Source organism: Vanessa tameamea, chromosome 18, assembly GCF_037043105.1.
Source record: "Vanessa tameamea isolate UH-Manoa-2023 chromosome 18, ilVanTame1 primary haplotype, whole genome shotgun sequence".
Lineage (NCBI taxonomy): Eukaryota > Metazoa > Arthropoda > Insecta > Lepidoptera > Nymphalidae > Vanessa > Vanessa tameamea.
Window position 1 is genome coordinate 6,186,462 of NC_087326.1, and position 12,658 is coordinate 6,199,119.

At 31.2% G+C, this 12,658-nt stretch overlaps 1 protein-coding gene across 1 annotated transcript in view; it reads right to left on the bottom strand.

Annotated features, from left to right (window-relative positions):
* Nucleotides 1–12,658, bottom strand: part of LOC113398203 (thrombospondin type-1 domain-containing protein 4-like) — a 63,573-nt gene that overhangs the window by 2,511 nt on the left and 48,404 nt on the right. Inside the window, exons 7-12 of the mRNA XM_026636834.2 lie at nucleotides 4,047–4,227; nucleotides 2,154–2,314; nucleotides 1,768–2,076; nucleotides 1,397–1,621; nucleotides 878–1,117; nucleotides 171–318 (exon numbers count right to left, since the gene is read on the bottom strand). Coding sequence (XP_026492619.2) covers nucleotides 171–318; nucleotides 878–1,117; nucleotides 1,397–1,621; nucleotides 1,768–2,076; nucleotides 2,154–2,314; nucleotides 4,047–4,227 — 1,264 coding nt within the window. The remainder of the gene's footprint in view (nucleotides 1–170; nucleotides 319–877; nucleotides 1,118–1,396; nucleotides 1,622–1,767; nucleotides 2,077–2,153; nucleotides 2,315–4,046; nucleotides 4,228–12,658) is intronic.

The window sequence follows — 12,658 nt, forward strand, 5'->3', positions numbered from 1 at the left end:
ATTTATAGTAAAATAAAATATAAAAAAATGAAATTGAATTAACATAAAAATGCTTTTAGCGTCTATTAATTGTGCTAATAGTATATTTATATAAATGTTTTGATGACGTCACTATAACAAAGATATAAAGCAACAGAGTACATAAACATGTAATATTTAAATACACGTACCCATAAACCAATGACCGTCATGAGGTTCACAAGGCAGAGTTGGAGCACAATTGCGTGACGACTCAGGGGATTTCCGGGGACAGCCAGAAGGATCAGCGCAACGGACTGCTCTCGTTTGTAAGCCTCCCCCTACACACCAACCTACACACTAAAATAAAAATAATTATTTATACCACCCACGATGTACATATTATATACTAATGTTGTCCTCCTGGTTGAAGGCTCGCCCGATAGATGTCTGGTCCTATTTATACTAGCTAGCTTTAAACATATTCAATGAAATATTGTATTTAAAACATAAAAAAGAAACCACTATAGGATTTTTTTTTACTTACATGTAGAAAGGAAGATTAAAAGAATTAGTATTGATGTGTGTGTGTTTTTGCATGTGTTGTATGCGTGTAAGTTTGTGTGTGGATGATGCCTGGAGATTAATGGATAAATATTTTGGTATATTTTTTGTTTTTACATTAACAGCCTGCAAATTTCCCACTAATGGGCTCCTCTCCTTTTTGAGAAGAAGATTTGGAGCATATTCCACCACGCTCCTTCAATGCGGGTTGGTAGATATATGTGAGACGTATTTTGTAGTCTACATTATGAGGTCAAGATACTGACCAGTTTTTAGATTAATTAAGTAAAAGTTTGTTAGAAAAACGTAAAGTCCAAATAATAAATGAAATTATAACGCTCAAATAAAATGTTACCTCAGACCAATCAGTATAAAGCCAGCTGCCCACTCCAGCACTGAAACTATATTCTGGTCCGAGGTCATCATCAGATGTATTGACAGCTATCGTATAAATCGGCCCATCTTTAAATGTATCTGTTTGAACACGTGACTTCAATCGATCTATGTGTCTAACTCCTGTGTTTAATCCACAATCTGGTATATTACACGTATCAGTTGTTGAGGGTTTTGGTGCCGGACACTTTTGATCGCTTATCTGAAAATAATACGAAATCAGACGATTTTACGCAAATCAATATAATTTTAATTCAATATTTATAGAGAGTTTTATAAAAGAATATTTTTAGTTAATGTAAACTAACATTTCATAATCGAACTTTGTTGTTCTTTCGATTTAGAACAAATGCACGCATTAGTATGTATAGATAAAATCTTGCAACTATATATTAGGTGGCGTTAAATAAACATTTGTAAAATAAATGCCGTTATCCTATAACGTAAGTATCCTTAACTCTAATTCAACAAACTCACTTACCTTAGTTATACCTCGTGAGTGGTCTTGCACGCATCCGACTATCCTAGTTCTTGTCGCAGGACCACATTGAGGACATGGTGACCAAGCAGCCGCCCTCCATCTTGGAGCACAGGGTAAATTACCACACCTTCGTCTCTTTCCAGGTGGCGGTGACCCCGCACAGTGTACAGGTGATACCTCTCTGTCTCCTGATGAGCTTGCCTCAATACATCTGTATTTGCCTACCTAGTATTACCAAGAATTTGAATTACAAAAAATTATCTATTCTATTAAAAAATTATCTTTACTCATATAATTATTTACACATTCAAAACAATAACTATTTCCTATACTTGTATAGCAATAGCTTCTTATACAGACGATAAACGTACCTGTATACCTCCTCCACAACTCCTCGAACATTGTGTATAGGAGAGTATCTTCCACATAAATTTCCTTCCACCCACAACGTTTTCTTCTATAGCATTATCTTTCGATTCTTTAGTTAATCCAGCTGAGTCTGGGTATCCTGGATTATTAGTTCGATGGCCATCGAATCCATGATGCCGCCTTGTGTGTTTGGGAAGGATTGTTGATTCGGGTGAATTAACTTTTGTCACAGATTCCACGTCAGCTTCACCTGGTAGTGATTCAGTGAAATATTCGTATTTTATATTCGGATTCGGTTGCGTGTACAAAATCTGCAATAAAGATTTCATTAATTTTGTTTCATTAACTTTAGAAGCAAAAAGAAACACTTGTAAATTTATTATCATACCATAATATCGATGGCACTGTGTGTAGGTCCCAATGCAATAACTGAGTCAAGACCACCTTCTCTGGTGTAAACAAATCTAGCACCAGTAGCCTCATATGTCCCTGGGGTACTGACTGCAAATTCTCCATTCATAATGTAAGAGCCATTTGTTATCTTCAACGCTACAGATGAAAAATAAATACAATAAAAATGAAAGATTTGAATTTAAATGATGAATATTAAACATAGTTTATGCTTTCCAAAAATAACTATTGATTTGACATTGAATATTTCAATTGAATGCATAAATTACTTTAAACAAATGCTGGTATCACACAATTAAATTCATTGATGAGTTGAATATGATAATATAAATCTATCTTAACTATATTTTACTTAGACAATAAAATTGTAGGCGTCTATAATTTTATTGTTATTTAAAGAGATACTCGCAGACTTAGAGCCATAAGATCAGTACATTGTGCATGTCTAAGCGTATTTAAGCGGTTCGCAATATTCATAGCTTGTTAGCGTACCTTTAGTTTACAAGCTCAGGAATTATTAAATGCTTTACCGACTTGTATCTTATGCATTGACCCCGACCTTTGGCCTTGGTTCAAACACATCGAGTTAATAAATGTTATACAAAATACGTTATTCAATGTAACGTACCATGCACGTCTTTTAAATAGTTTAACGACAGAATGTAATATCAGTGTTATGCTTTGACATTAATAAGTTAGAACTTGTTTAAGACAAGCTAAAGTCGAAGTGCTCTAGTCCAAATTTATAAAAGTTAAGTATTGGCCTGTTAAGCATAAAATTCAGTGTTGCTTGCGCTTACCTAGATTAAGATTCAAGCGTTCGAACCACTGGACCATATCGGCTTTCGAAATTTGACTAATTGATTTCAAATAATGCGGAAACAAGCGCAAGGTTAGATCCATTCATAATCCGCAGGACATCGAAGGCGTCTATTGTTGCATTTACGAATGATTTACGATCAAGCAGACATACAACATTGATTGATAAGTGACTAACCTAATGTTTGCGGCCCATTTGCCTTCATCAAAGGACCATTGACTGCAAACAAATGAATGTCTAACGCGAATGCGAACTCTGTCATGCGGAATTCATCCGTCATTGTAATGATGTTTTCAACGGCTTAAATTGAATAAGCCATCATATCCTCTTATATAAATATTTTGAATTATGAAATTAAAACGAAATAAATCATTTTATTTACTGATCCCTATTAATTTTAACTTCGTCATAGACAACTGTACTATAGACTAAGCAACAAATTTAAAATGAAACCAGAACTACAAGTGTGTCAGCTTGTGACACCAACGCGCTAACACTCTCTCGCAATTAAAGAAAAAATGTTACATTTTAAATGTTCGCGATGTAACATCTTTGGATAATATGAGATCACGAGCTGATTTACTTAAAATTTCGAACATAAAATAATCTTTCGCAAGAATTTAATTTAATTTGATATATATCTAATCATATACATACATATACGTATGCATGTGTATCTATATATTATCTATTGTAATTGTACATTGATTAATTTTAAACATATTATTATTTAAGTTTAATGTATTTAAATATTATGTTTAGCTTTGGTATGTACACCCCTACTTTTATTACTTCTGTTCCTCTCCTCTACCTCAAGGTTACCTGGAAGAGATCGCTGTTTTAGCGATAAAGCCGCATTTTATACATCTTTCTTAAACGTGGCTTATTTATGTGTTTATTGGTGTACCATAAAGAGTCATTTGATTTAACTTCGTTATTTATAAAATGTAATTAACGTCCAGGGAAAGAAGCGGGATTGACGAGTTAGTATTTAATATCAAACATTAGTAAGTAGTAAGGTAAGTTATATTGACTAGATATAAAACATACCGATATAATTATCGCTAGATACGATTTCCGAGACGTTGAGCCGACAGGCGCCTCTGGGTACCGTTGTAACATAGGAGTAGCCGAGGGGTAACCGCGGACGGGAGAACAGGCCCGACACCAACCGCCGTCCGCAGCGCACGTCGCGACTACCTGCCACCGAAAGCACGTCCCGGCCTACCACCTGCGGTTACATTTAACCATAGAAATTATTGACAGTCATAAATATCATAACAAAACTTATATAGATAAACAGACCGTTAAAATGTCATTCGAAATTAGAACATCACTAAAATAAAATTAGTATTGATGTAACAATTTGTCAATTTGAATTTATGACAATTTATTACAAAAAAAACAACTAAGTACATTTTTAACTGATGATTATAAAATAGGCCATAATATGTAATAAATTTAGTCATCAAACACAGAATAATCCTTATCTCTTTTTAAAAAATTACAAATTCTTCAAAAAATTACAAATTAATACATTCATATTTAAAATAAGATTTACTTATAAACTTTACTTCCAACAAAAAAAAATGATTACACTATTGATTTCCACGTGGACGCCTTATAGTTAAATACATTCATCTACCTTACTTTACAATTTTGTACCATAAATACTCATTAGTTTTTAATGAAACCTATTCCAGGGATTATCATTTTACATTTAATTAAGTAACGGTACGATTCAAACATGTTTTTTGAACCTACTTGAATAAAGAATATTTTGGTTTTGATATTAGAAGTATATGTATATTCTTAAGAAGAATACTCGAACTTAGGATCCAAAACCAAACAATTTTAATCAAATAATTATTTGTAATAATTTAATTTTTTTTAAATCAATCGATACATTTTCTTACAGTGGTAACGAAATATTAAAATTAAAGTTTATTAAACAATTTATAATCTAAGTAGGTTTATTTTACTAAATATATAATCCATAAATATTTTATAAGGCAATAAATACACTTCAGTTATCTTGGAAACATAATAAATATTGAGTTAAGTATGTTAAAAGACGTCTCTGATTCATAGAAAACTACCGAAACCAATCTTTAAATAGAACACGACACTCCTTTATCCATGTTGTCATAGCAGGTTAGGAATCTGTAATAATATCTCCATTAGCACGGAGTCGAGCGTGAAGAGTATCTACTGGGCGACATCACGGCGACATTTAATCGCTGATAGTTGACAAGAATACAATCTGCCTAATGGGTCTACGTATTGTTCAGTGGAATGTCATACTCGCACTGTACAAACACATTATGATATACGACCCTGATTAAAATATCGAAAGATCTAGAAATACGCGTATACGTATATGCGTATAAACAATTGTTAGATACGAGTTTCGATCGAAAACTTCGATAACCATAGAATGTTCGAGAAAATGTTTTAATAAATTATTTAATTTGTCAAAATGTGATTTTGAGTAATGTGATTTTTTTTTGTCACAGAAATAGCGTGATGCTAGTTTTCCGTCCAGACATCGTCCGGGTAACATTAAATTGACTCGATCTAACGTTGTCTTGCTAGTATCGAAGTTCGTGCTCTTATTTAGCTCTCTAGAATTAGTCGTGCTGATAGCGAAAGATTCGACAGACTGGCACTAGTTCACTGGAAGCGGAGAATGGTACTCTTGTGAACTAAATACGTTGACATATTGGCCCCGTACTCATCTATACTAATATAATAAAGCTCAAGAGTTTGTTTGGTCGAACATGATATTTTTATCTTTTGATAAAAATATTTCAGTGTTAGATAGCTCATTTATTGAGAAAAGCTTTAGGCTATATACTATATACAATCAGGTTACAGACTTATAGAAGCGGAGTATCAATGAAAAATGTTGTTAAAATGGGAAAAAACAGTATACCTTTTGAGAGCTCCTTCTACGTGCGCTGCGTAAACGGTTAAAGTTACGCAATAATAATGTGTGACAAAATTGTTCCCTCTTAAAATTTCTAAAAAAAAAAATACAGGACAGCATGTCTATCTTAAGATTGTCTCACTATAACCTTTTTTTGTGATAATCGAATTTGTACTAAAATAATGTATTGTTACATATACACGAAGATTTTATAAACATAATATTAATCCTTTAATAATGATAATTAGCGTTATGCACTTCAAACAGCTCCTAAATGTACTTTAAAGATATTTTCAACTTCTTCGGGAACGAAGTAGCAGGCAAAAGCTATTATAAATATATAATATATATTACACAACACAACACAATTGAGTTTCTCTGTAAGAAGAGAGATTCAATTGTGTTTGACTTACTGTGTCGTCCTAATCACAAAAATAACAGAAAATATCTTATAAAACGACATTTAATGTTATTTTTAACAATGTCAGTTCCTAAATCACAATTAAGATACTTTACTTTTCACAAACACGAGATGCTTCTAGGTTATCTTATTAATGGCTAACAAAATTTATTTGTCATGTTACTGCGCGTGCGATGACGGTTGATGCGCGGAATTCAAATTAAAGAAAATTACATATTTTTTCTTTACATATATATGTATATATTTTGTTCCGGACTTTTATACTTTTGACAGACAAGTACGAAATTTGTTTATGAAATATGCAACAATATCTCAAAAAATATACAACATATAAACATCCTGTACATCCTGTCTGGCCGGAAAATAGCGTAAAGCGTAGCATGTTTGCATTACAAAATTGCGTTACTAAATTTTGCTCCAATTCAGAAATAAACAAACAATCAAATCTGACCTCTATAATATTATTACTTTAACAGTTAAAATTGAATCCATATTATTATTATAGGACTATTAATAATATCCGTCGTCCTCGTAACGTCTGACGTAACAACCAATCCAAAACACCTTTTTAAATACATTGTATTAGTTATATTTTTACGATATTTGCTATCTACAAATGTACCTAACATTTGCTTACAAAGATACAAAGTTGATGGTCGAGGCGCCGGCGCTTACAAACACACCGATCAAGGATGCTATTTACAAGATGAGTCAGATAAAAGCTCGATTACGAAATTTTACATTAAATTTATGTCTTATATACATAAGATTATGTATCTGTGGTTTTATTGCTTTTTAATAGATTTGATTCAAAGTATTTGAATGATTCATCTTTTATATTTTGACTTCCTAATGTTACACACATCAAATAGTTATATATCAATGTTATGGTTTTTTTTTAAGTCGCTATTATTATAATTTATATAATCTCTAGTTTTCGCCCGTGGCTTTGTCTACCTGTGAGTGGCTGAGTTAAGTACCATATTTCGGTTTTTGTATCTTTGAAAAATCGTATGAAAATAGTCATGAGAATTGACTAGTTAAGTGAAATCGTGACAAAAAAACTCATTATAACATTTATAATATTATTTACGATTGACAATCTTTTACCAGATTGTTAAATTGATTTACTATAAAAAACATCGAATAAAATATATCAATTTAACTGTTAGAAAATTAAGAAACTGATATCATAAAATATATAATTTAAAAAAAAAAACATAATAAATCGGTTTCCTTAACGCCAACACCTGACCGGTAAACATCACTACCCTTAGTCCATGAACTATATATGGAATAGATCTTTATTAAACGTCATACAAATGAATCGTCAAATCGTTACATACATAACAACACGACAGCTGACTTTAAAAAATTACTATTACTTAAAATAATATATAATTTCAAACCAATGACTATAACAATATATTTATAACCCATTTAATTATAATATCATTAGTGTATATTACTTTTGTGATTATTTTTACGATCGAAAACGAGCTTCATGGTATCTACTATACATTTATGGAGCTAATTTACATAACCTCATTAACATTATATCTTATTCCATTATTTATATAAATAACTATATATTCTTCGCGGTTCCGAGCGCTTCGAATAGATTGATCTTGACTCTGCCGAATTTATATTATTTTTATCGCCTCTTACAAAGTGAAGCTATCAAAAGGTATATTTATTTCTCGAATGATCAAGGAACACGTTATTAAAAATAGAATATCACTTGTGATGTAATAGTTATTCATAATTTTAAAACATAGTTTTTGAAAATAAATATAGTAACTTATAACAGTATTATAGAAATTGGGTATCATGGTGATTCTAGTTGATGTTGAAGCTGCAACTGTAAACAGTCAATGTGGCTCAAATCCCTTTAACAACTAAAAACAGCTGATGATAGCTGAACAGTTTTTTTTGTTTCAATAATAGCTAAGAACGTTGTCTCATTGAAACTATATATTTTAACATTTAAACTAAAAGAACTAAATTCACGGATAAATGTTATAGTTATAACATCTTATATATACATACATAATTAATAACATATCTTGAAAGAGACTTACCAAAAAAATCCAAAGAAAATAATGTCATAACATTCTAAATATTTATAAAAAAGTTTCAATTCCAGAAAGTATGTACGTATGTTTAAGCGACGCGACTGTTTGCACAGATCGTATTTTGTTTTCGCGTAGTTCTGTTAATCTATACTTTGCATATTATATATAATAAACATTTGCTTATTAAAAGTATAAAAGGTGTTTACTGTAAGAGTTTCGTATTATTATTTATTTTTTATTTTTAAACAATACTAAGTTATTATGATGTTTATTCATGTATCGAAAACAATATACTATATATTTTACGATTATCTGCTTTTAAAAACATTTTAAGCGAGATAATGCAATCGCAGGACTTAATTGAAAACGAAACAAATTTGCATTTTGTATTAAAGGTTCAATAATAATTAATGTCAAATCTTAAAAGACTGTTATATCTGTACAATGACTATATTTGTATTGGAGAGTTTTTTTTAAGGAATTAATCTTTTAAAACTTTTTTTTTTATTTTTAATCTATTCGTAATAATAAAACTCAGTGTATGTTTGACTGATACTAAATTATCTTACTTATTTGTATAGAGAAAATTTGGAACGAAGTTTTTTTACGCGGCTTACAGCAGAGTGAACGTGCAGAAATAGTCACGTGAAGAAAAAGCGTTATGCCGATTCCAGCTAACGTTTCCCTCTCCCTCTCTATCTTCCCCTCTGTTTATTTTCATTATATACGGTTTATACAACGTTATTAATTTTTTTTTGTTATTTTTTGAATTCATATGGATCTTTTAATAAAAAAAATATTCCTTGTAATTTAATTGTTCTCTGACGTTGTTAACTAATTTCATTGTCTTGGACATTTAATATGTAATACATAGTTTTCTCGTCCCAACCGTCTGTGACACAACTCATCTCATTTTATTAAAGCGTCACCGTTTACGACATTTTTGACTTTTAAAGTATATCTGTTCATAATATTAAAACTAAGCATACATTTCTCTTACTTATCCCGAATTAACAAATATCTCAAAAAATAAAATTGGCTATAATGAAAATTGTATATTTTCTTAAATAAATTTAAAAACAAGTTGCGCCAAATGTTTAACTACAGAATTTTGGTTTCATTTGACGTACAAACAACCAAGAGTTGTTTTTTCCCTTGTATAGGTACACTAACTCAGCGTGTCCAGATCGCCCAGATATGAGGACACGTGATTGTTAAACGATTAGTAGAGATTAAAACGCAGATCAGAACTACTGATATTCTTAACTCGTACTCGGTGAAGGAATACATTGTGAAGAAATATATATTTTGGATGAAAAGCTAGTAGTCTATAAAACAACTATATTAGTGCGTTGTGGGATAGCCCAGAAGTGTGATTAGGCTATTATTTTACTTTCATATAGAACATTGAATAAAAAATAAGGGGAGGCCACAACTCGCCCAGATTGGCCAAAATGTGTCTCCGTGTATACATAGTCCATGTAAACATAGTCACGGGTCTAGCAGATGTCTTAACAAAATATTTGTGAAACATCCTATAAGGAACGTCTTCTCTTTATTTGGCTAATGACTTTATACAAATGTAAATTAGCTAGTAAATTTATATTAATGCCGGCGCCGTTTTACCAACATTAGAACTGTCATATGCCTGAGAATTTTAATGAACTAAGACATATTTATTATGCTATAAGGCTCAGTGGTCACTGTATCGTATATTTAATATACCATCGAAAATTATTTATTTACCTAAAACGCATTCAATATAAAGTCTTAACACCACTTAAAATAACGACTTATGACATTATAAAACTATCCTGCATACAAGCCTAAATTATGAAATTATTCTTGTTATTATATCGTATTAACTTCAAGCTAGTTAAGATTAAGTGTCAACTTTAGTATGAAAAATAAAAACAAAATACGCTCTTAATCTTAGTACTAACATTTACCAGTGAAAGATTAATTAAATTATTCAAATTAATATGAACGAAAGCCATCTCAAAAGCCCTTGAAAACATTGATGTCAGTCATCAACAAATGAAGTAAGTAATTATTTATTGCTGAATTGATATAAGGAAGCAACGGTTAAACACGCAAGAAGTAACTTAGAAATGTATTTAACATACACTTCTGTTACTTTTAAAGATGTAACGGAACCGGTACGGATATGTATGTAACTACATTTCACCCGCGTCGCTCGCATTTTAGGGATCGAGTGTTGGGTATAAAATAGTCTATGTCCTTCGTTGGGGTTCAAACTTACTTCAAATCAAATTATATGAAATTCGGTTCCGTAATTTAATCGTGAAAACGTAACAGACAGACTTACTTTCGCATTTAAATTATTAGTACCGATATCATGTTATAGTCAAACTGACAAACAAACAGACAGTTACTTTCGCATATATAGTGTTCCTATAGATATCAAGCTATGATTAAACTTGCCGATTAAAACAGGACAAAATAAAACTTAACTAGCAAAATCAAATGTACCTTTTAATGTATTTCTATACATACGTAAGTTAGGTTAAGTTTAGTAGTATTAATTATTTAAGTTTGCAGTCGATGTGTATACGCGTAGTTAATTTTAACTGCGCGTATATACACATCTAAGGATTAATAGGACCTGTCAACCCCAAATCTCAGATAGCCCCTTACAAATAAACCAAACCTAATCTATATTTTCAGTTAAAAATATGCCTATGTCAGTCAAAACTAACTTTGTCCAGAAAGGTCTTCTGACAGCAACGTATATTCCAATAAAAATAGTTGTTTTCGATATGATCACCGTAATCTTGGCGCAGTTCTTAATCATCAAATACTTAGTAATGTATTTACTTATAAATCAAACGCAATACGTAATTGAAAACGTCCACTAATAGGCCATTAATTAGAATTAAGTGTGAAACGAATTACCTGTCGTTAAACGCAAGTTCGTGATTAATATAATTTATCAATGATATTGAATAGATCAAAAGTTCTTAATAAATCTACGCTTAATTTGTAAATTACATTTAAATTGATTGTAGCATTTGTATTGATAGTCAAAACATGTTTATACTCAAATATATGACGCATTAAATACTTTAATTTTGTGAAATAAATTACGGTAGTTTACCCTTTTAAGTCTTGAGAGTTGATGTCTAGATGGGCTTAACAATAACTCATCTATGTATAAATAGGTATATGTTTTATCAGTTCAGTACAATTTTCTACTCTGTTTGTGATCGTTTTCTTTTCTTTGTATGGCAGTTATTGATAAACTTTAGTTTTAACGATAAAAATTGAGAGAGAAGAAAAAATATGTTGAGAAATGATTACGATCGAATTTCGAACACTGACCAAACTATGTATAAAATTTTTAGGCGTAATTATTCGAGATCGATAGGTACACCAATACCATTGGTCTTATCGGCATTAAATCAATATAATATAATAATAAAAATATCGTTTTGTCACGGAGTAGTTATTATACTATTATACAGAGTAGCTATTATATAAGACTTTGTTGACTTGCCACAAAATGGCACTGCTGTACTTCAACTATGTAGTTCAACCGATCGCCATGACAATTGGTTTACATACATACAAGTAAGCAAGTATGAAATAGATGGCATAGGTAGGTGGACTGACAAACGTGCCACCTGATAGTAAGTAATCATCACTTTTTGTAGACGTTACCCCTGTAAGAATTGTACCCTTTCCTTTCATCGTCATCGCGGCAACAACCTTGGGAACTGAGATGTTATATCCCATGTGCCTGTAGTTACACTGTCTCACTCATCCTTCGAACCGAAACTCAATAATCCTGAGTATTGCTGCTTGGTGGTAGGATATACGATGAGCGGATGGTATCTACCCGGACGGGCTTGCACAAATACCCACAATAAAATAAGCCAATTTACTTGTCATATAGTCTTAAAGCCTGTTTTTTTTAGGTAATTTTCAAGGCGTAACTATTACTTCTGTAGTATTCGCAAAACATTTTAAAGGATAATAAATTAATTATAAAAGTTGATAAGAATAAAACATTCGAAACATATGTTTTAATAAGAAAAAAATTCAACTATATTTTAATTCGTTTTCCTTACTTAAAAAATAGATTTTTTTAATATATGTTGTTTGCGTGCTTAATATTTCTGCGTGCATGTGGCCGAGCCTTAAAATGTAGTTTATTATTAACCCGTTCGAGGTGACATCTATTAATTATAAAAACTCTGCGTAATTGTTCAAAAAC